The sequence below is a fragment of the Dermacentor silvarum genome, chromosome 3 (assembly GCF_013339745.2).
Source record: "Dermacentor silvarum isolate Dsil-2018 chromosome 3, BIME_Dsil_1.4, whole genome shotgun sequence".
NCBI lineage: Eukaryota > Metazoa > Arthropoda > Arachnida > Ixodida > Ixodidae > Dermacentor > Dermacentor silvarum.
Genome location: NC_051156.1, coordinates 197,558,007 through 197,582,928, shown reverse-complemented (window position 1 = coordinate 197,582,928; position 24,922 = coordinate 197,558,007). Strand labels below are relative to the sequence as shown.

The following is a 24,922-nucleotide window of genomic DNA, read 5'->3' as shown; positions in this document are numbered from 1 at the left end:
TATCTTCGCCCATAACTGTTCACAGCGGAAAGCGGAACCTATATTGCTGCATTTCCGACTGAATAACGGTTGATGACGTGCGAGGTGAACCCAAGCAGAATATTCTGCATACTGAAGACAACCCCATTTATATGCAATGTACAAATTTTCGCAGCAAAACGCTGAAGAGCAGGCCGGAAGAATTTTTTAAAATGCCGCATTAGAGGATGCTTTTTTCAATAAGAAATGTGCCTTACCTCGTAAACAACATTCTTTGTGGGAGCAAAGTTCTTGCGCAGGAAGCCACCCTTTCGTTGTGGTATCATAAAAATTCATAACCATCTCCAGGCGTCTTATTGCGGTTGCATGTGCTACACAGCACGGCATAGCGCTAGCATAACACCGCAGGAAACACGGCGTGCAACGTTAGCTGCGCCGAGCCAAGGAGAAAAATGGCGCCAAGGAAAAAGAAAAACGCAAGCAAAACGCAAGACGTGCGTGTTCCCAAGGGCAACGGCAGGGAGACCAATCGTCGTGCAGAAAAACGGTTGCAATACCGGTTCTTGCGGAGGAGGTGTGCAAGGAGCGAGGAGGTCGCGCGGCGGCAGCAGAGTTCAAAGAGCAGCGGTGCTTTCAATTCATCAAGGAACTTTAGCCAAACGCCAAACGCGGTTGTCCTGAGCGAGCTGCAGTGCTCTGAGCCAGTGGACTCTTCGTGGTACCCCGCGGCGGCCGCGGTACCTGCGTTACGTAGCAGGCCGCAGCGACTTGCAATTGTATAGTGCACATCGTCTGCTTTGTACACAAGGCTTGAGTGCGTTCTTCGGCACTCCAGTCTTACCATGTCACGTGGTGCGGACCAGCTTTGCCCTTCCCCAGCTTCACTGACGGATAGTAGCCACATCCAACTAGCGCATTTTTTAAGCGCTACCAATTATATGCCAACGCGTCTAACCAGGAGCGTCTAGGAGTGAACGCGCGCTGGCAAGCGTACTTGTGGCCTACCTTAAGTTTCGCGTGGTTCGAGGCTAGTTGAGCATTCAAAACTAGTCGAAATTCGACACCCGACGGCTACAGCACCGAAGAGTACGGCGGCCAAAGTTTAATTACTGTGCAGCCGGCCGCAGCCCACCGTCAGCACACGATAGTCTGCTTCTTCCGGAAGTACGTAATTATCGAAATATAAAACCACATTTTCGCTTACTTCAGCTTGTTCATTGAACTACGTCAATAAATATACACACTAACAGTAGGAAGAAGCACACTGATCAAAACACCTTTCTTGACTGGCGTCAGATATTGCATCCAATAGCCGCTGCACATGGGAATCCGTTATATTACGAAATAAAGCGTCCAAAAGGGAGCGTGAAGCAGGCTTCTGTTGAAAAACGCGCCATCTTTAGTGGGCCGATGCCGGAGAATAGTGCACAGTCACGCCAGTAAACTTGTTATTGTTATTGTTTCGCACTTATAACATTTAGGTGTCAGAAGATATGAGATAAAAAGCATGCGCTGTTCGTGTTTGTTTGTGGGCTGTCATACTCAACATTCCGAAAAATAGGTTTGTCAAGAATGTAACACCAGGTATGAGCAACTTTTGTGATAGAATGGTGTGGCAATATAATCCATATATACCGCATGTCATATAGCAAGGCGTGACATGTAGCATAAATATACCTAAATATACCTAACTACATACGAAAATTTGTGCAGACGGTCAATGCACGACCGACGCCGAATTTTTTCCGTAACGGGGCCCTACAGCTCTCTCTGTAAAAGAGAGCGTTTGAGAGAAAGGTGACTTCGCGTTCGACTTCCCAGCTCAAGGTGCCGCGCACGACTGGAAAACTGGGCTGAGATGTTCACAGCAGCGTATGCTATCTGCAGACAGTGTTTTTACACCAAGCCAGAGGGGTGGTTTAGGGGTCCTATAAGTCTGTTTCTGATTGATTATTTGTGTGACCATGTTTTTCAGATGCCAACCCAAGGACATCAGTTTCAAGCCAGTTGTAACGGCCATCTTCTGGCCACGACTCGGAAGATCGCGAACATCAACCAGGGAACGCGGAACCACGGCGTAAGTGAATGCTTTCTGTTAATTCAAATATACCTTTTTTTTTTTTTGGTGTCAGAAGCTGTTAGTGTATCTGCCAACTCTACAAATTTTACATAAAGTTTACGTATTGAGAGGGGGCCAGTGACATATTGAAAAATCTTGTATGTACGTGTTATCCGTGGCTCGTATATACGAGATTATTGCATATGTGTCCTCGTATCCAACGTATGAACACGAGGGCCTCATATCCCACGTATGCGCTGCCATACGAGGGCTTCGTATACCACATATGCACTGCAGTACGATGCGAGGACCTTGTAACCCTTGCATGCACTGCCTTACGCTATAATATCGGACTTTGCATGCTGCACAAACATATATTAATGGTAGGCTTGATCTCATGCAGCACCTGCACCATGAGGTCCCTCTGTATTAACCTTGCGTATGTGCAGCTCTTTATTGAGCATATATACAATTTAGAAGGCCTTCTAGAAACGATTCTCTGCATTCGAATTGGGACGGGCACATCCTGCCATGCCCTTTCGAACTTAATTCCTTTAGAGACATTGCAACGTACCTTGGGGAATGTGTGCCTGCATTTAAAGGAATGAGCCGTTCTACACTGAAAACACTTTATTTACAAATGTATATACACACATTGAATGAAAGGTATACACTTTATTTACACAACTACATGCACTCGATAATTCGAACCTTCCGCTCTGGCCACGGTTTCTTGTTGTCTATGCCCTGTTTCAATATACGGTGCATCGAATGTCACCATTAAGATAAATGATGCGGGACAGTGTTCTGTTCGTGCTTGCATGCCGGAAGCATGGTTGCTGAGCTCAAACGCACACTCCAGAGCTTTTATAGTGACATGTGTGCAACTTGTACATAATGGTCCATGGCAAAACAGCACAAAGCAAGATTAACCCATTGAAGGCAAACTTTTTTTTTCGCCAAATGCGACCACGAAGAGTATTTTTAATTGCACGTTTATAAACCCTTCACAGAGACAACAGCACTAAGCAAGGTTAACCCTTTGAAGGTAGACTTTTTTCGCCAAATGAGATCCGTGAAGTGAGAAAAAAATATTTTGCATTGGAATAGCATAATTCGTCCATAACGTAACCAAGCTGCATAGGTGAGCGCACTAAGGAAAACTCTATGGCCGTGCGCTCGTCAGAAAACAGAGTGAGTAACATGTGCTAATCCTTCATTTATTGACAACGACAGGCAGTGAGGTTGCAAGTCCCCAAAAAGCATCGTTTGTGTGTACCAGTGCCCGCCTGTGCACGGATGTCATCGCACCCCTGTGACCATTAAATCAGTGGGTGTCCAGCGGTCACCCTTTCATAGATTCGAAACCAGATAGGCATCAGTTGTGCGAGTGCAAGTAGCAGAAACTGCCTACGGGAAGAAACCTGAACCGCCGCGCGCGCAGATGCTCGAGCAGTAGCACAGGCACTGGCGACAAAAAAAAAAAAAGAGCAAAAACCAAAACCATCGGCGCGACAAAAAAATTCACTGTATTCCCGCTGAGTGCCACCACATACTGGGCGAAAAATGTTTGAGAATTGTCGCACTCATTAAGATGCAGCCGACGCCGTAAATATATGGAAGTAAACATTTTGAATTTGTTCGCGGAGCTGTATATTCACGTCTTTGACCACGAACGGGTGCATGGTGTGCAATAAGTGCCTCGCAAAAGAGCGAACATGTGTCGTTAATGCCGTTGTCACCTGCTGCGATCGTACATATGGGGTGCCATCACTGTATGAAGCACATGCAGTGAGGCTACTCGCGGCCATCATCGTGATTCTTTTCATTGTTCCCGCAATGCTTCGGAGGCCTTGGCTTCCGCAACCACTAATTTCATTATACCCTAATATGCTCACTCAAGTTAGGTAATGCTAAGATTACAACAGATGCTGACGGCATCTTGTTGTAAGGCGGCAGAAATGCTAAAAGAAGAAATCTTTCTCTTGCAGTTCGAGATGATCCGTATACATGACACTCATTTTCTGGTGAATGTTGAAAACGTGAACCAAGCGAATTTCACCAGCCGGCATTTGGGACCAATCGGACAACCTGAAATAGCCGTCATGACGGGTAAGAGATTCCCCTTATTTTAAAATGTTTGCTTCCATAGAATATGCATGTGCAACAAAAGTGCTACACAAATTATAAATGCAGTCACTGATCTGGCGCTTGTTACTTTTGTGGGTTGTGACCAGGGGAGTAACCAGGGGAGTAACCAGGGGGGAGCTGATGGGGCTTCAGCCACTCCCCCAAATTTTTTCATGCTGTCTTGCACCGCTGACCAAAACAACTACCGGCGCCAGGAATCATTATGGATTTTGTCTACAATGTCTTTTTCACGCTTGAAAAGACATTTCGGTGCAAACATTGTGAACTCGGGCTGAATTTCGTGGCAATGTCCTTACACCTGCAGTCGCTATCGAAATGCAAGGAGCGCTATACCAGCACAAATTTCATGGGCTTTTCCATGGCGAGCAGGCGCCTCGCGGCATCGCGCGGCGGCCGCGGAATCTACGGAGCGCATGGATTTCAATTCAGAAACTTTATGGGTATAAAGTTCTCAAACTTTTGACGCGAAAGGTGCACTGACATTTCCAGAGGCGCGCTTTAGATTTTTAAATCCGGAACTTTATGTCTTTAATGTTTTGATAAACTTGGGCCATCATGCGCGCACTGGAGCCCTCGTGTTCAAGCCGTTGCAGAAATGGAATCTTCCACACTTACTAGAATACTAAGTAGCACCGTGACTGGCAGCTGGCAGCTAATAATTTTCTTCAAACATTTTCAAGGAGCGCAGCCAATGTGATCGATCAGCTGCACCAGGGCAAGCAAATTACAAAAAAAAGAAAACAGAAGAAAGCTAACGGCCTTTTAATGAGACAGTTTTTTTTTTTTTTTTTTTTGCGGGCGACGAGATCTGGCTCTCCGTGGCCATAAGGACAGTGGCCCTGTGGATTTAAGCAAAACCCCCACTGAAAATACTTGCATTTTCAGAGCTCTTTTTCACATCCGAGCTGATTATGGAGATATAGATCTGAAGAACCATTTGGAAAGTTGCGCTAGTAATGCCTCGTATTTAAGCCCAGATGTACAAAACCAAATTATTGAAATTTGTGGTGAAATTATCAGAGCATGCCTAGTCACAAAAGTAAACGCTGCAGGATGCTTCTCCTTACTTGCTGACGAAACAACGGATATTGCTGGAATAGAACAGCTTACTGTTTGTGCAAAGTACCTAAACTAGGATGCCAACGGCATCGAAGTAGTGTTTTGAGGTTTTGTGCCAATTCAGGAACGAAGTGGCAGGGCCCTCACTGACACCATTATAAAATTTCTACTAGACCTTGGAATTAACATGCATCATCGTCGAGGCCAAGGCTATGATGGTGCCACCTCGATGGCTGTAAAACGAATGGCGTGCAAGCTGCCGTTCGCGAGGAATATGCAGCCGCACTTACACACATTGGGCTAGCAAAACCTAGCTCTCTGTGCGGCCGTGCTCCATCACAGATACCTTAAACTGTTTTGGAACGCTGAAGACAACAGCACACTTTTTCCGCAAATCACCTAACCGCTCACTCGTTTTACGACAAATGATAAGTTTGATGCGTCCCGAGTCCACAAGGCAGCGACTTTTGGGATTATGTGAAATGCGCTGCGTGGAAAAGCATGATGCTGTTATTTCATTTGTCAATCTGTCTGAACCGGTGATCGCACCACTACAGGAGATAAATTTAAACGGCAGTGGTAAAAGTCCAGTTCAGACAAGCGTTGGCACTTTTGTCACCAGCATTCCTTGTGAGCCTGCATGTCGTGGAACATGTGTTAGCGGTGACCCTGCCTCTGTCACAGAACCTGCAGACCAGGAACATCGACATGAGCGCCGCCACTGACATAGATGTGGTACAGCAGGCGATCGAAAATGACCGCAAGAATGCGACTGCTTCATTCTGAAAAATCTTTGTAGAAGTACAGAAATTGGCAAAAAAAAAACTGGATATGGAAATCACCAGCGGACAAGCCGGTGTCCGACAGCAGGATCGTGGGAGCTTTGCACCAGAAGATGCTGAAGAATATTTCCGTACTACTGTGTTCATTCTATTCGTGTACCACGTATCAGCACAGTTACACCAACGGTTCGAAAAGCACAGGACAATCTCAAAGGACTTTTCCGTGATTGCACCATCCGCAATACCACCAATGCAAGATGTTCGAGAGAAAGGAGCAGGAAATCTCCTGACTGATCTTGCGCAGGGCGTGCATGCGAGAGCTGCTTTGGGAGAACTGCGAGTATGGTAGAAAAAGTGGGTGAACAATGCAGCAAGCGAGCGCCCAGCACAGGCACAGATGCCCTCTCTCATTGCAACTACAGGTTCTATCCAAATGTGTACAAACTGCTGCAGCGTCTAGCCACCCTTCCAGTGCCCACTGCCAGCGTAGTGAGAGAGAATATTTTCAAACATGAGATTACTAAAAAACTACTTGCGCTCTACAATGCCTGAGGAACGCATGCTTGGGCTGGCACTTCTATAAGCCCGCAGAGACGTCGGCATCAACGTGTCCGAAATCATTGACCGCTTCGCTAAACTTCCCCGCTGAGTTAAGTATGCTCTTTAGATAGCGGAGCATCAAAAATCAATGCAAGTAAAAAGCTCGGTTCATTCGGGTCCATCAACACGTAATTGTGAAAACGTATGACTGTTCATTAGCGTTTAAAACCATAGAAATTTTCGCCGTTTATTATAAGAGTTCACGTTTATTATAACAGGTCAAGATTATCATGCGAATACGAAAGTTAGAAGGACATCAATAACCAATTTTGACCGACCTTGCTCACTAAAAGCCCTGAACACGCGGCGTTTCCTAAAAAACACACTCGGATATTGCGTAATTCAACTTGCCGCATCATCTATGGCTTTCGTTTGCTCTTTTCTTTCCTTTTGAGCTACCTGCTTTTACATTTTTTTTTTTTTTGAGCCGAAGAAATACCCTTCTTTAATTTTGGATTCAGAATAATACTTGCCGGTGTGCAGGCAGTTAAAAACACATTTTCGTATTCATTTCTGAATTCGTCCTCTAATATACCCATATGGTGCTGTTTCGATGGGGGCGAAATGCGAAAACACCCGTGTACTTAGATTGAGGTGCACGTTAAAGAACCCCAGGTGGTCCAAATTTCCGGAGTCCCCCAATCATGGTTCTGGCACGTAAAACCCCATAATTTCATTTTTCATTGTCGCGACCGCAGCATGACCCATGTACATATCACGATTTCTGCGATCACAGTTTTGTCCTTGCCTGGATCGTCTGCCTTTCTATGCGTAAAGTTTACTATCTGTGATTGCGCAACATGTTTATTTGCCTTTTTTGACGCATTATATACAGTCGCGTTTGCTTAGATACGTAGATTTATTGGAGAGTTATACGTAGATTTAAATATCTTGTTGCGAGGTTTTGTGGATACAGCAGAGCCCCGCTGTTACGTTCCCGGGTCCTGCATATTCCTGGCTGTTACGTCGTTTTTGGCTGGTCCCGGCATAGCTCCCATAGGACCCAATGCATGGTTAACCCTGCTGTTGCGTAGCAACTGTTACCGCATCATGCCTCACGAACTGGCGGCCCGAGCAGCCATGTTGACTCTTCATGCCGCTTGGCTTGGTGGCTCTACGATGAGATTGGCAGCCAAAATTGCCGGGGGCGACACCGGTGACATATTTGCGGTTTCCGCCAGCAAAAGCATGGCCATTGAGATCCGTATTAGCTATCTAAAGATGGTGTCTATGACGCGTTGGGGCCCTAAAATTGGTTTTGGCGCATAAATGTTCCCTATAAAGTCCAAGCGCGATAACGCCTTCACCGCGTGCGAGGGGAGCCGACGACCGCGGCTCACACGTGCAAGAATGAAAAGCGGGGAGGAGGAACAGCGCCTCCTGCCGCTGCGCTCGAGGCACCGGGGGGGGGGGGGATAGACCGTGGCGTTGTACTCTGGCCTCAACTGCGTTCTGCACAGCCGCGCGCGCGATCGCGCTGGCCGTATCTTGAAAGCGATCTGCATTCGGGGCAGTCTATAGGCAGTGTAGATGCGTCGGCGGCTCGTAGCTTTGTGCGTGCTGTGTGTTCTCGGCGCTCCCTTTGCGTTCAAGCGATAGCCAGCACACAGGTGACATCGCTCGCTGCTGCTACTGCTGCCGCGCTGCCTCATGCCAGCGTTTTGATAGCGAGTGTCTGCGCTCATCGAGTGGTATGTGTTCAGAGACTTAGCGTGAGAAAAGCGAGGCCGTCGCCGGTATAAAATCGGGGGCCAATGTTTGCCAGTGCGTGCTGACCCCACGCTTCCTAATTTAGTTAATAAGCGAATGTTTAGAATTTTATACGGGCGATAAGATCCCAAGGTAAAATCCTAATAAATACGGATGATCCTTACTTTGTATAGGTGACTATTATTTCCTATCAAAATCAATGCTTCGCCTTTCGGGCGAAACTGCGACTTTTTTTTTCAAAAGTAAGAATTCAAATAAAATTGTGCGCAGTTAACTGCAACTCTTATTTCTCAGTTTTTCCTGGTTCTCGGCTCTTGCGTTTCCCGGCTCTTATGTTTTATTGCGATAGCAAATATGGACACTTCAAGCGGATTTCTACCATCGACGACGCCGTCGTCATCGCCGTGAGGTTCCGATAATGTCCAAGGGCGATAAAATCGTCGCCGCGCGCCGTACACACGAGTAAAAGCGCGCGGGGGACGCGCGCTTTCACGGAGAGCGAACGCACGGCGGAAGGCAAGTGCGACTCCCGTCGCGCGAAAGGCAGTGGGGGTATGACAGGGAGGGAGGCGAGGCGACGCTGTTCTGCGGCACCATATGCGTATCTTGCAACCGGGCGCAAGGGAAACTGGCCACTCAATCCCCCACGCGAAAGGAGGAAAGCGGGAAGGCAGCGCGGGAGGGGGGGGGGGCAGCTTCCACTCTGCCAACAACCTCGCTTCTACTTTGCCCGGCTGCGGCGGTCGTCCGCATCGTCTCTTAAAAGCGATCTCCACGCGGCTCTGACCTTTGTATGCGCTGTGCATTTGCCGCTCAGTTTCCGTTGAAGTGATAGACTGCACGGACCTTCGCTCGCTGCGGCGGCTGCGCCTGCTGCGAGCGTTTTGACAGTCGTCTGCACTCATTGAGTGTGATCTATTCATGTTTGCTTGTGCGCAGTGACACCACGCTTGTTAATTCAGTTAGTAAGCGAATGTGTCCAAGTTTATGCAGCCGATAAAACTACTATCCCTACTCCGAATAGCTCTCTACTAATTTGCTATCGCAATTGATGCTTCGTCTCTCGGGCGAAACTTAGACGTTTTTTTTTTTGTTTTTTTTTCGGTTCTGTGAAAAACGTAAGAGCGGGGTTTTACTGTAGAAGTAGTGAACTTTGTTTCCAGCGACATGTTTCTGCCCTTTGTCAAGCTGTATCATCGCATTTGTATATTCCATTGGATCTTCGCATTTCTAATGTTTATTTTACACAATTCCTCCTTTTTATATGTACAATGGAACCCCGTTGATACGTTTTTCAAGGGACCACGAAAAAAAAATGTAACTGTCGGGCCTCAAATCACCACAGCTGTGTCAGAAACAGTTGTAAATGGCTACCAGTACAATTTTTAGATGTCTCCGCGCTCGTATCGTGACCGAGCGACCGAGCACCGTCCTCGGTGCGTGTGCATGTGTATAATTAAAGGAAGATCTACAAAGTATCGAAACAGTGGCACCTTTCAACTCTTCTATTCTACAATATTTTACTTGTGCTTCACCGCAAAACACGGCTCCATTGCGGTGAAGCTGACTTGAGAGAACGAGCGATTATGCTATTTGTATAATACCCTTGCCGGTTCCAAAATAAACGTCACGCTACACTTGGTGGCGTGGTTCCTGGTAGGCTTTAACTGATGCACACTTCGCTTCGGGTGCTTCGCCAACTGCTCTACGCACACATGCAGCGCCTGGCTTGTGCAACTTTGGCCACTTAGTACAAACTGTGGTCACTTACTGGAAACTTTGGTCACCTACTGCAACTTTGGTAGCTTACTGCAAAGTGGCTTACTGCAAGTTTTGGTAGCTTACTACAAACTTTGGTCGCTTACTGCAAAGCTTGGTGGCGTTCTGCAAACTCTGGTCGCGTACTGCAAACTCTGGTCGCGTACTGCAAATTCTGGTCGCGTTCTGCAAACTCTGGTCGCGTACTGCAAACTCTGGTCGCGTTCTGCAAACTCTGGTCGCGTTCTGCAAACTCTGGTCGCGTACTGCAAACTCTGGTCGCGTACTGCAAACTCTGGTCGCGTACTGCAAACTCTGGTCGCGTACTGCAAACTCTGGTCGTTTACTGCAAACTCTGGTCGTTTACTGCAAGCTCTGGTCGCGTACTGCAAGCTCTGGTCGCGTACTGCAAGCTCTGGTCGCGTACTGCAAGCTCTGGTCGCGTACTGCAAACTCTGGTCGCTTACTGCAAACTTTGGTCGCTTACTGCAGACTTTGGTCGCTTACTGCAGACTTTGGTCGCTTATTGCAGACTTTGGTCGCTTACTGCAGACTTTGGTCGCTTACTGCAGACTTTGGTCGCTTACTGCAGACTTTGGTCGCTTACTGCAGACTTTGGTCGCTTACTGCAGACTTTGGTCGCTTACTGCAAACTTTAGTCGCTTACTGCAAACTTCGGTCGCTTACTGCAAACTTCGGTCGATTGTTGCAATGTGCCGGTCGCTTGTTGCAACGTACAAGCTGGCTGCAACGCTAAATTTAAGTAACCGCTACGTTCAAACGCAACGTAAGATGCAGGAACATTACAGATTGCCGCCATATCAAGGGGGAACATAACACATGCAAGTCAATGGGAGTTAGGTCGGTACCGCGAAAACGCGACGTAGCAGCCGGGAAAACGAAGCACCGAGGAACCTATCAACGGGGTTCCACTGTACTCTGTTGCGACTATAATTTCAGTGCAATTACTCACAATACACGACCGGTAACAGCTGCTCCTGCAAACACTGGAACGAAGGACAGCGTCATTGAGGTTATTCCCTGACCGATGCATACGTGCAAGAATGTAAACAAGGTTCTTGAATGACAAAGATTCATCAAAATATTTATCCTCAACTTGTTCATTTCATGGCCTTTACGTTTTTCATATCAGCTGCATGCACTAGTTGCTTTGCTGGTTTCGAACTGATATAGTTCTAAAGTTCGTATGATATTTTGTTTACTTATTAAATAGACAAAAACATGTAAGCATTCGTATCAGTTATTTCGGCCACAATTTTTGGGACATACGAATATATTCTTTTGTGAAAAAAATACATATTTTACTTGTCTTGACAGTGCGTAGCGTTCTTCGAATTCGTTTGTGGCATCTAATATACAATGGTATTGACAATGCAGTTATTATTCATGTATTTGATCCCTCGATAAATTTTAGGAGGCCGCGCTGCAGCGTCAACTACTGGTCAATAGCAGTCACGTAAGGGAATCTGCTATATTACGAAATAAAGCGTCCATAGCAGGGTCAGGAGCAGGCTTCTGCTGAGAAGAGAGCATTTGAGGAAAAGGGGACTTTGCGCTTCGACTACAAGATATGGCCGAGATGTTCACAGTGGTGTATGCAATGCGCGGATGTGTTTCTTTTCCCTCAAGTCCAAGATGTGTTTCAGGACCCCTTTAACTGAGTCTCATTTACACCGACAAAGTGTCCCGAGTGTTGCTTCTCCCATTTCCTTCTAGGAAAACTTGAGGCACAACCCTAATAAACACTTGATTAAAAAATCATTTTGTTTCCAGGGTTGCAAGGCTGCAAGATACATGTGGAAATGGAGCACCGAACCGTGGTGTGTCGACACAGTGGACGGGAAACGCACATGACGTGCCTAACGGCAACTTGTGTTGGACTCCTCCTGGACATTGTTCGACGAGTGCTTCATTACGTAATTCATGCATTGGTAGGATAGCCCCATCAATAAACATGTACACCATAGGCGCCGACTACGGAGGGGCTCCAGGGCCCGAGCCCCTTCCTAAGTGTTCTGGGGGGGGAGGGGGAGGGGAGCCTATCTAAAGCGATCCCAAAGCCAACCGCTCCCCCCCCAAGTGTCATCGCTAGAATTCTGTGACCCACACCATTTTAGCTTTTTTTTTCAGTTGCCTCTATCCTAAAATTTAGTTATATAGTCGCAAGTTTGCGCGGACATGCACGCCTCTTAATTCATACCTTCGCTTTATTTCTGCAAATCCTGACAATCGTAGGACAAGCGCATTAGAATCGCCAGACGCGGCTTCCTCATCCGTGCTTTTTCATTTCAACATTTTTGTCGAATTTCCACTGCGAACACTATGCACAGACGCAATATACGGTGTGTTTCAGCGAACACTTTCAAAAATTTTTCAAGGTTGCCTGTGGCAGAGAGCCCAATTCTAGTTAATGATCTGGTCTACTAGGAGAGGCGGACATTACTTGCACAAAAATTGAAATGCATAATCGACTAATTACCGAAAGTTTACTAATTAAGTTTTTAACTAATTGCCTGATGGCCCATATTGCAATTTACAAATTGTAGCCATGGAGTTGGCAAGACGGATCCACTTAGAATTAATTCTCAGGATGACACCAGTTTCGAGATATTAATTCGCGAACTTTGCGGAGAAATGCATTGGTGTTCCAGTTAATTTTGTGCTTCAATGCAAAAAGCGACGTTTTCTTAAGAACCTAACTGGAACGCCAATGCATTTCTCCGCAAAGTTCGGGAATTAATATCTCGAAACTGGTGTCATCCCGAAAAATCGTTCCAAGTGGATCCGCCTTGTGATCTCCACGGCTGCAAGTCTTAAATTGCAATATGGGCCATCAGTTAATTAGTTAAAAACTTAATTAGTGAATTTCTGGTAATTATTCAATTATGCATTTCAATTTCTTGTGCAAGTAATGTCCGCCTCTTCGAGTAGACCAGCTCATGAACTAGAATTGTGCTATCTGCCACAGGCAACCTTTAAGAATTTTTGAAACTGTTCGCTGAAACACCCTGTATTTCAATATATACATATGACAAAGTTCATTACATATTTAAGAGGAGGCATGAAGCCAAAGATTTACAACATATATTTACAACAATTTGCAACGTATACTGGGGATGGAAACATCGCCACTTGCATGCTGATGTCATACATATATTTCACTCGGTAACCGAAATGAGGCCACGCCGGATTCACTCGAAACCGGAATCGAAAGCAGTAATGTGCAGCAGCGCTTATGCTTGGATTCGCAGTAAAAAGAGGTGGCAGTTCCGCCGGAAATGTGAAGCTGTATTGGCGGAAGCGAAGTATATATACATATATATATATATATATATATATATATATATATATATATATATATATAAAGTATTGAAAGGGGGATTTATTGAAACTCTTCACAGAGGGATCGCCAGTTGCTTTTTAGGCACTCGCTGTTGGCATCCGCAGCTCGGGTCTCGCGCCGAAGCGATGGCAGTGCCCAGGCGCCTACATGCATATTCCCCACTACCCCCGCTGCAAAGGTGAGCCATCCTGGCGACCTAAGGTGATGACACGACGAGGTACGGCTTCAGACGGCTGATGTGAACCGTCTCGCGGCCACGGCGGCGCTTGTCCGAAGATGCGGTCACCAGTTCGACCACATAGCTGACAGGCGATGTACATTCGACAATCCGGTACGGACCCTGATATTTTGGAGCAAGCTTTGGGCTAAGGCCTGGAGATTGGAATGGCAGCCGAAGCCAGACGTGAGAATCCACGGCGAAGGACTGTGTTGGCTGATCGTGGTCGCGGCGATCTTTTTGGATGCCTTGGGTATCCGACGTGAATGAGCGAGCCAGTTGACGGCACTCTTCAGCATGTCGAGCAACTTCTGAAAGCGGGGTGAATTCAGAGGCGTCCGGGTGATACGGAAGTACGGTGTCAAGGGTAGATGATGGTTCACGTCCATAAAGAAGAAAAAATGGTGAGAAGCCTGTGGTAGCCTGAGTGCCGGTCAACGACAACGTTGCCACAGTTGTGGTTGGAACGGTGTCTCGTGTTATTGTGGAAATAGCCAGGTACCGGTCGCTGCTGAGCTCCGTTGTATCAAGTTGGTCCCCCTCACCTTCACCAAAAATGTGATGGAAATAAGAGTAGGCAAAACAACAGGGAAAACGTATTTACGGAATATATACAGAGAGAAGCCGAGATGGCGGAATAACCACACGAGCGCTTCTTCGATCGTCGTCTTCATTCCCCTACTGGCGCATTCTCCAATGTACAGAAATTGAATGGAATGGAATGGAATGGAATGACAGACAGACAGACCAGACAGGACAGACAGACAGACAGACAGACAGACAGACAGACAGACAGACAGACAGACAGACGACAGCAGACAGACAGACACGACAGACAGACAGACAGACAGACAGACAGACAGACAGAAGACAGACGACGACAGACAGACCAGACAGACAGACAGACAGAAACAGACAGACAGACAGACAGACAGACAGACAGACAGACAGACAGACAGACAGACAGACAGACAGACAGACAGACAGACAGACAGACAGACAGACAGACAGACAGACAGACAGACCAGCCAACCAGACCAGACCAGACAGACAGACAGACCAGACCAGACCAGACAACAGCAGACAGACAGACCAGACCAGACCAGACCAGACAGACCAGACCAGACCAGACCAGACCAGACAGACAGACAGACAGACCAGACAACAGACAGACCAGACCAGACCAGACCAGACCAGACCAGACGCAGACAGACCAGACAGACAGACCAAACAGACAGACAGACCAGACAGACAACCAGACCAGACCAGACCAGACCAGACCAGACCAGACCAGACCAGACCAGACCAGACGACCAGACCAGACCAGACCAGACCAGACCAGACCAGACCAGACCAGACCAGACCAACCAGACCAGACCAGACACCAGACCAGACCAGACCAGACCAGACCAGACCAGACCAGACCAGACCAGACCGACTGACCGAGCCAGCTCATTGGGGTTGATCAGAGACGTTCCGGCCCATGTGAGCCGGGAACCAAGTGATGACGTGACGGAACGTGCCTGACTTGCGGGTCCTAAGCACCGCCGCAGCCTCGGCCGAGACCGAGCCGGCGAGAAAGGCCATCGCCGCCGACCTGGAGTCTGTGAAGATCTGGGTGCGCCAGGGATCGCACAGAGCCAGCGCCACTGCGACTTGCTCTGCGACGGACGCCGTCGAGTGTTGGATGGACGCTGCATTCAGGATTTTGCCCTGGGGGTCAACCACCGTGGCCGCATACGAGTTTGATCTGGGGTACTGCGCCGCGTTGGCAAAGGACGCGAGCTCTGGGTTCTGCAGGGCAGTCTTGATGAGTGCTCGGGCCCTGGCTGCGCGCCTGGCCTCGTTGTGTTGTGGGTGAACGTTCCTCGGGAATGTGGAGACTCTAAAGGCGTCCCTTTCTTCCTGTTGGAGGGGGACGGCGCACGACTCCGCGGCCATGGCGGTGAGGCCCGCCATCTCGAGTATTCGGCGGCCGGACTTGCTGGCAGACAGGCGAATGATCTGTGCCGTTTTCTGTGCTTCTACGATTTCGCTCAGGGTGTTGTGGACCCCGAGCTGCATCAACTTATCCGTGCTGGTCGTCACAGGGATACCGAGCACTCGTTTAATGCTCTTCCTGATGAGTGCGTCAATCTTGTTTTCCTCAGACCGCGACCAGTTTAGTGCGGAAGCCACGTAGTTGATATGGCTCATGAGGAAGGCGTGGTAGATCCTTAGGAGGAATGGAATGGAAAAACTTTATTGAGCTCCTTCGGAACGTGCTTCGGAAATGGCTTGTAACAATTAGTTTAGTTATCAGTCAAAAGATGATGCCCAGCGAGAAAAACAGGCATAAAAAAATGTTGGCGTTGAAGCAGGCTTGCGTTTTATGGCTCCCAAATAACAGAAGTGCAGGCACACATATCTCCCCTCACAGTTACTGTATATTAAAGAGAAGAAGAAAAGCTCTAATGCGCGAATCACTCTAAGTCATTTCCACGGCTAAGCATAGATATGTAAAATTTCTGGCAGTTTTGAAGGCATGAATAAACCCAAAACAAGTTTTTTTTCGGAAATTTTGGGCAGTGAAAGACATGTTTTCACACGTTATAGCAAGATGTCAACATTCTGTAACCAAATCCCTTATATTGCGATACCAATTATATGGACACTTCAACCGGATTTCTGCCATCGCCGTCGCCGTGAGGTTCCGTATAAAGTCCAAGGGCGATATAATCGTCGCCGCGCGCCGTATGCGCGAGTGAAAGTGCGCGGGGGACGCGCGCTATCACGGAGAGCGAACGCACGGCGGAAAACAAACGCGACCGTCGCGCGAAAGGCCGTGGGGGTATGGGAGGAGGGAGAGAGGCGGGGCGACGCTGTGCTGCTTCGCCAAATGCTTATCTTGCAACCGGGCGCAAGGGGAACTGCCCACTTAATCTCCCACGCGAAAGCAAGAAAGCGGGAAGGCAGCGCGGGATGGAGGGGGGGGGGGCAGCTTCTCTGCCAACAACTTCTCCTCTGCACTTTGCCCGGCGGTGGCGGTCTCTCGCACCGTCTCTTATCTCCACACGGTTCTGACCTTTGTATGCACTGTGCATTCACCGCTCAGTTTCCGTTGAAGCGATAAACCGCGCGAACTATCGCCCGCTGCGGCGGCTGCGCTTGCTGCCAGCGTTTTGACATTCGTTGTCTGCGGTCATTCAGTGTGATCTATTCATGTTTGCTTGTGCGCGCTGACACCACGCTTGTTAATTCAGTTAGTAAGCGAATATGTACAAGTTTATGCAGCCGATAAAACTACTATCTCTACTCCGAATAACTCTCTACTAATTTGCTATCGCAAATGATGCTTCGATTTTCGGGCGTAACTGCGACATTTTTTTTTATTGCGCAATTATATAGACACTCGACGCACATTTCTGTCCGTCGCCGTCGCCGTGAAATTCCGTATGAAGTCCACGGGCGATGAAATCGTCGCCGCGCGCCGTACGCTGTATGTGCGAGTGAAAGCATGCGATGGTGAGCCGGCGATCGCGGATCGCGCACGCAAGGGCCGGAAGCAGGAAGGAAGTGGGCAGTCTTCCAGTCGCGCACAACGCTCCGGAAGGAGGGTATACGCAGGTGGAGCGGCCGCGCTTGAAATTAAGTGCTTGAAATCAACGTGGCAAGGACTTATAGTTCTTTTCTTTATTCATAGAATTTCCTTCAGTATTTAAAGACATAGCACATAATTATCACCGCGGTTATCAAAGAGCATAAAACCGCGCATTCGAACTTGCCGTGTATAGCGAGCACGAGTAATGCGGGAGCATGATTTGTTGCAAAATCAAGCACTCAGTCACATGACGTCATCCGCTCAGTGCAAGCTATCACATCTACATTACGTGACGTTCCATTTTGCAATGTCCACTCCATTATATATTGAACGCTTGAGAGCAAAATGAAGGTAAATTTAACATATCCGTACATCACCACGTCATCCGTAGCAATGTCGTAGCGTAGCTCGGCATTTGACACGGCCGTTTCAACCCCCCAAAACAATAACAAATATATACATATCACGCCTTCGATGGCACATATCGCCGATGCCGCGCCACACATGAGTTTCAAGGTTTATGCAGTCAAGTTCTTCACTGATGCCAGCTGCACAATAAAAGCGGAATGTCAGTCAGAATAAATTAATCTGGCTTCTGGCTAGGGGACACGGTAATCAGGCACCAAAGGCGAGATAGGTGTCGTTGCTGTAGAGGGTCGCGTTGGTGTCCAACGGCTCCAAGGAAATCAGGTACCGGCCGAATGTGTTCACAGAAAAGATGGACGTGAACACAATGACAGTCTTGACAACAACACCAATGAGTGCCTGCAAAAAGGACAAGAGGCCGAGAGGCGCAATTTCAAGGTGATAGACAGTTCGAGTACATCGCGCTAATATATATGCACCACTCAGGGATATAGAAAGCCGTTTCCGGTGTTTCGGAGGCACTTTTCATTTGTTTAGAGCGGCAGATTTCTCATTAAAAATTTCTTAATAAAAAAGTCACAGGCCTGCGCGGAACACGCAGCACATTCACAGCGTAAGCTGGTTGAGCGGCTCCAATTTTGGCACCACGCACAACAAGGTCTTCGCGGCAAAGTGTCTTCGCCTCGATTTAGACGAGAACGATCTGAACTGTCCGCCCGGCGCCGACAGCGAGCTTTGCTCCCTGCACAGCAGTCTGCTGAGCCCGATGATGCCTGGTTGTATATAGCCGCGCTTTGGTCGAACCGCATTTAACTTCGCCCAGAGCTGAGTTTCCATAGCGTACTACCAATTTTAGCAAAATTTAGTCTTGGTGGCTTGTATACTTCTGCGAAAGCAGCGGGCTCAATTCTGCCCCGCTCGTTAGACACGCTCATACCACTCTAGAGTGCTTGCGTACGTAATTTACGGCGATAGCCCCAGTGACCTATCTGTTTTGAACTTTACTATAGACATCACCCATTACCTTCTCCTTACAGTCACTAAGCATAGAGAAGCTGCCTCCTTATAGTTAAGTGCGGGCACCAGGCGCATGAAAAGGTATAAAGAAAAAGTGACCGTTCAATCAATATTCTTAGAGAGGTCCTGAACCACCCCTCGGGCTTGGTGAAATAACATAGTCCGCGGGTAGCATACGCTGCTGTGAAAATCTCAGTCGACTAAGTTTTGCTGTCGTACGCGGTGCGTGAAGCTCGCAAGCGGAGCGCGAAGTCACCTTTCTCTCAAACGCCCTCGTTTCAACAGAGCCGCGATCCTCACTCTCTTCTGTGTGCTTTATTGCGCAATAAAGCACACTCCAATACGCGGCTGCTATTCGTCGCTGCGGTCGGCTACAACGCGGCCGCCGCGAGGTGCCGCCACGAGTCCACTGGCTAAGCGCACTGCGGCTCGCTGAGGACAGCCGCGTTTGGCTTACGTTTAGCGCGGCGTAGGCACCAAATCGGAAATTTGAACTGCGCGCCCAGGTGAGGTTTTGAAGGCGGAGCGTTATGGCCCCGCCGTAGCCTTCGCAGTGCAAGGCATCGAAGAAGGAAAGGGGAGCGCAGCTGAGGCTGTGTTTGATTGCCAATAACTCCGCTTCTGCTGAACGCATTGAAGTACTTGTTGCGGCAAAATATTTCTAAAATAGCTTATTTTCATCTCAAATGTCTTTTTCCACTTCGATAAAAAGTGGTTCATGGCCCCTTTAACGCTTCTAAATAAGCCAGAAACGTGAAGGCTACGCGACACATTGCACTTAAAATGCTGCCTATTCCTTCAAAGTATAAAATATCTGAAACGCAAAGTTTTCTTGGGACATTGAGAAACCTAGCAAATGGCAGCAGCGTGAAACTTTCGAATACTTGCTTACGTTTTTAGGCTGTATTTGATCAACACGCATTTATCATAGCACATAAACTTGGCGTATCGTTCCCCCTATGTCCGCAAACTTTGACCTCAGTTCCAGTTGTAATTATGCCACCACAGCCGTCTAAGTTTTATACAGCTCGTGAAACAGGCTAATAACGTACGGAATGGACAACTTGCATACGTATTCTACTAGAAAAGGCGAATTTAACCCACCCATTTGGAACATTGCCTACACATTACCCATATATGCCCCTAATTTTTCCAAGCTAAAACAAGATGCCTTGTTTAGCGCATCGAGGGCAACGGAGAAACAAACTACGAATCTCGTATGATGCATGATAACACATGGGAAAACGAGGGTTTAGTAATTATCTGCAACACAATCCTCCCAATTTTCATCGAATTTCGCGTCCTTATCTCGTGCTGTTGTTTTAGGAGTCCGCGAAACATTTTGATTAGCGGCAGTATGACACCATGGAACGCTTCAATGAGTAACTTTCTACAAAGGATCTAATGAACCTACATAGAATAAACATTTATCGCTCGTCACTCAAAACACTGCTTCGTACTTCGACTAAAACTAAACACCGTACCCCGCATAGTTTACCGAAGATACCGGGGGAAAACAACTAAATGCCGTGTATAATCCATAAGCATGTGAAGAAAGCGAGTATTCAGTGTTTTCAGAGCACTAGCAACCTACACAGTTCAGATTTTCGGTACACGCCAGCAAAAAGTGGTCCTCATTTGTTCAAATTATGAAATATCAGCTGATTTTGATCCTGCCGGGAAACAAGTATAGCTCTTATTTAGAAACAGCGTTAAAATGAAATCGACAATGTCAGCAGTGACACATGCCTTTAGAAAAAGACCAAGTCAGTGTTCTATTGGTACTGAAATGGCTCTGCACGTTCGACCAAGTTCATTTTCATGGACATATCTACGATAAGTCGTGATTATACAATGAAATTTGACAGTTATATCTATAAGAGGTTTGATTAGATATTTGATGGTGATTAGGTACTGAGACTGCAACGCTATGTAGGCTATCTCTGAATGGAGATTCATTTAATAGTTCCAGCATTTGATAATCCGACGATTCCATGCCGTAAGGCACACCAATCATTGGGCGCGGATGATTATAATACTTTATCCGTACCTCCCCTCGCCCGCACGTTAAATATAGCATGTTGATTGGGTTTTCAAATACGGATGTAGCGGCCCCAAAAAAACTGCATGAGCATGATGTAAGTAGCGAAAGCTGACACCTGTTAGGGCGGGAACTAGTTTCGGGGGTTGTAACCCCCCCCCCCCCCCCCTGTGGCCGAGTTAACCCCCCCCCCCCTTTTGTACGTTTAACCCCTTGTTTTTCCTTGGGCCTTTGAGTACTGCAACTAAGATGTAAGACGCGCAATCGTCTGCACACTCGCAAAAAGCGCACTTTTTGACAATTTCCTGTGAAGAAATTGAAATTAGTGCTGTTTCAATTTTATTGGCTAACTACGGCAAACTGTCAACTCCCCCCCCCCCCCCCCCCCCCCCCTGGCAGAGATCCTGGGTGCGCTACTGGCGGGAACTGCCCAGCGCCAGGCCTTCATCGCAACGCGAGCATGTATGGCTGATCCCGCGCGTCGTACGCTACAGAGCGCGTCCCGAGGAGGCACAAAAAAGAAACCTCGCTGCCCAAGCAGGGGATACATAGTACAGAAAAGCATTACTTAGTGCCATTCCATTAAAAAAATTGGCAGATCCCACGCCCTGTGGGAATGATATGTTACGCGAAGCAGTGTGCGGTGAGCCTACGTAGGCGGTTGTTTCTTGACCTACATGTATGACACGCATGTCATGATATTCATGTCGTGAGTCCTCAGGCGTCCCTTTAGCTACGCGACCTTTTAAGGCGAAAGCCTTAGTCCTGCTCATGACTATAACTTCGACCATCAACCTTTAGCCCTTTCCTTCGCTTCCGAACCCATTCCATTGGTTTCTGAGTGTTAATCTTTTTTCTCTGAGCCCTTTATCATTTTTGCTAATCCATGCTCATGACTATGACTTCTACCATCATCCTTTAATGTTTCCTTTACTTAGAACCCACGTCCGGACCCATTTATTGTTTTTTGAGTGTTCATCTTTTTTTGCTGGTTCATTTGTCACTTTAGGCGGCTGTTTCATGACCTACATGACACGCATATCGTGGCATTCATGTCATGACCTATTATTTATGTTCGTCATTCCCTTTCCTCCTACTATGCCAATTTTGGTACATACCAAGTACATACCAAGTAGATAGATAGATAGATAGATAGATAGATAGATAGATAGATAGATACTGTCAATTAAAGTGGCCAATGTTTGCCAAGAAATGCTTCCCACTTACCAGAAAGTTTTGCTGCAGCTGTAGTTTTGTTGGACTTTCCAGCTGGCAGCCAAAAGTGCCCGCTTTCAAAAGTGGGGGAGGGAGGGGGGCAAAGGGCATATTCCCCCCCCCCCCCCGCCCACTTTTGACAATGAGGTGGCAAGTTCCCCGCCCCGGTAAATACGCCTATGGCCCTGTTCTAAAGGGGGCGCTCCTTGCATCCATTCATCCATCCACCACACTGCGAAACCGAAACCTGTTACAGCTGCAACACAAGTACCGTAACACAAGCCGGGGCCATCCCCACGAGCCAACACGAGCCGGAGCCATCCACAACCAATCCAACTGGAGGAATATTGTTTGGTTTGGTTCTGTGAGCCATGTGCACGCGTGTCGTCGCCGCTTTTCGTTGACGATACCACAGAATACTCAACACTTCGAAAGATGAGCAATTTTCACAAGTTACTGAGGTTCCTGAGGACCCCACCCTGCATCTGCAGTGTTCGAGTGAGTTAACTACGCCAAACAACAGGCTGCACCGATTCTGGTTTGGCCGCTCGACGCTAGTAAATATTGCGAAGCGAAACACAGTGTCTGTCGAAGTTTAACGTTTGCTTTGTCGATTTAACGCTGGTTCACTGCCTCATATTTTTTAGGTTTAAAGTGATGTCGCTGTCTTTAATTGACTCATTAAGGTGCCGTCAATAGTTGCCTGTTGACATCGCTCATGCGGTGGCATGGGTCCTTTAGCTCATTGACAACGCGAAGTTTCTTCTAAACAGCGCGATTACTGACGTGATGCACCGAAACAGTATTGTTTGTTTAATGTAAAGTGTCCTCGCTTATATCGTGATTCTCCTGTGCAGCCGATCACTAAAGCGAGCAATGCCGTCTCATTGCCGAGTGATCTCAGCGAGGCCCTCGATACGTCCGAGATGAAACACAAGAATCATCCTGGAGCGAGAAAACGGAAGCAAGTCAAACTGCCAGAGAAACTGCTAGATGCGGCTAATACCGTTCTTGAAAGTAAGTTCTTCCCCAAAAACCACTTGATAAATCAAGCAAGCTTTTGACAAAGTTACGCGATACAGAAGCACAGTAATCAAGTGCTTCGCTATTCCTTCACCTTCACGCTAAATTATTTTGTTTGAGAACGAGAAAGCAACAAAATTTGGCATCTCTTGAATTACAGTGGTTTCAATATATGGATTCCGATCGCATGCACTTTTAAAAAGGTAAGATCGTGCTTGAATAAACACAAGTCTGGAAGGCTCTAAAATATGTATGCCTGCATAGTTTTAGGAACGGAAAGGCAGCTTAGAATGAACTCTAATCAATGACATGTCTTGCAGATTCACTTGCACAATGTGTGTTGGCCATTTAGGGCAGGTATGATTAATGTAAGAATTTCTTTTGCTCGCTACTGGTGCTTTCTTTTCATCCACTTTTAACTACTGGCCGATCACGCTGATAACGTATGCACAGCGATATTCCGGCTACTGCTGAGAAAAAATTGTGTAATAGAATCATTACACTACGGTGTAGGTTTCATTCAGACAACACTGTCATATAGAAAGCTCTGGGTTGTTATTGTGGATATTTTGTGACTGAGATCAGGTGGCACAGAATTAGGAAGTCGCATATCAATTGTTGAATCAGTCTAGACCGATAGATTACCCTTTGAGCAACCACTCGGTGTTTGTTTTTATACCAAAAACAGGCTTATACCCCACTCACACAGACGAACATTAGTGACCCATTGTGTGAGTGCTCCTCTCTGCATGAAGTGTCACTTTGGCGGGACACTGCTGTGTTGATGGACGGATCAGCTGGCATTTGATATATTGGTTAATTAATTATTTGCAAAATAACAACATGATCAAAAGTCACAACACGATGGCATTGCACCTTACCCACCGTGGTTGCTTAGTGGCTATGGTGTTGGACTGCTAAGCATGAGGTCGCGGGATCGAATCCCTGCCACGGCGGCTGCATTTCGATAGGGGCGAAATGCGAAAACAACCCTGTACTAAGATTTAGGTTCACGTTAAAGAACCCCAGGGGGTTCAAAATTATTCCGAAGTCCCCCACTACGGCGTGCCTCATAATCAGATCGTGGTTTTGGCATGTAAAACCCCATAATTTAATTTTTCTTAAACCTAATACCCTAAAACGTTGTTGTGCATTTGCAAGTGAAGTACAGAGAGCTGTGAAGCTTCAGCACATAAAAAATATGAGACGGCTTTCGTTGGCAGGGGAAACATTTGAAATTGCAGAAATAAAGTGGTTTCAGAATTAGTGCCAACCCTGCATTGAGTATTATTTTATTTGTTTTTGAAGCACTGCTGTTGAGGTCACACATTTTGATGTAGTGAAGCGAGTTCAACAAATGCACTTGTTGGTGAGTACATTCTTCAGCAAGTGTCGCTAAACCATTTTGTGGGACAGCCGGTGAACAATACTTAATGGTGAAGCGGCACTAAGTTTGCCCATCTGTCTAGGTATTACTTGCAGAAAAAATCGTTGCTAGATGGGGTCAAATTGCCTGCAACAACCTCAAGATAACATTGCCAAGTGCTCTCTTTAACTTGTCTGAATTGCTGTAATACTTCTTATGTTGTGTTTGCAGCACAAAACATGACCCACCTTCGCGAGGCAGGAGTGGTGATCCGAAACCAGCTGTGGTCACGACACCTGCCCATTGAGGACGATGAACTCAGAGCTCGGGCTATGAATATCGAGAAGGACCTCTGTGGATACAGTAAGTTTCTTGGCCCTTGTATACATTAATTATGAGATTACGATTGCACATTCCACAAGTGCTTCCATCAGTAGTGGTTTTGTGAAATTTAGGAGATGTTAGTGTTTGCACTTTTCTTTAATTATTTCGATTTTGAATAGTTGGTGCTCAACCTTACAGGAAATTCCACAAATGCATGCACCTACATTGCTTTAACTTAGTTGGCTTACCTTATGCTTGCAGAACAGGAAGGCCTAGATGTGTTAATAACCAGACTTGTACATGTTACAGAA

General features: G+C 47.1%; 1 protein-coding gene and 1 long non-coding RNA gene across 3 annotated transcripts in view; both read left to right on the top strand.

The window, feature by feature from the left end:
• LOC125944575 (uncharacterized) overlaps positions 1-12,083 on the top strand; it is a 37,504-nt gene extending 25,421 nt beyond the window's left edge. For both annotated transcript variants that reach the window (XR_007466284.1, XR_007466285.1), the window contains 3 exons: positions 1,955-2,056; positions 4,030-4,150; positions 11,893-12,083. This is a non-coding gene — a long non-coding RNA (uncharacterized LOC125944575). The remainder of the gene's footprint in view (positions 1-1,954; positions 2,057-4,029; positions 4,151-11,892) is intronic.
• A 10,149-nt stretch (positions 12,084-22,232) lies between these two features.
• LOC119446429 (methyltransferase-like protein 17, mitochondrial) overlaps positions 22,233-24,922 on the top strand; it is a 36,644-nt gene continuing 33,954 nt past the window's right edge. The window contains exons 1-3 of the mRNA XM_037710854.2: positions 22,233-22,396; positions 22,756-22,915; positions 24,519-24,650. Of these exons, the coding sequence (XP_037566782.1) occupies positions 22,334-22,396; positions 22,756-22,915; positions 24,519-24,650 (355 nt within the window). The 5' untranslated portion in view covers positions 22,233-22,333. The remainder of the gene's footprint in view (positions 22,397-22,755; positions 22,916-24,518; positions 24,651-24,922) is intronic.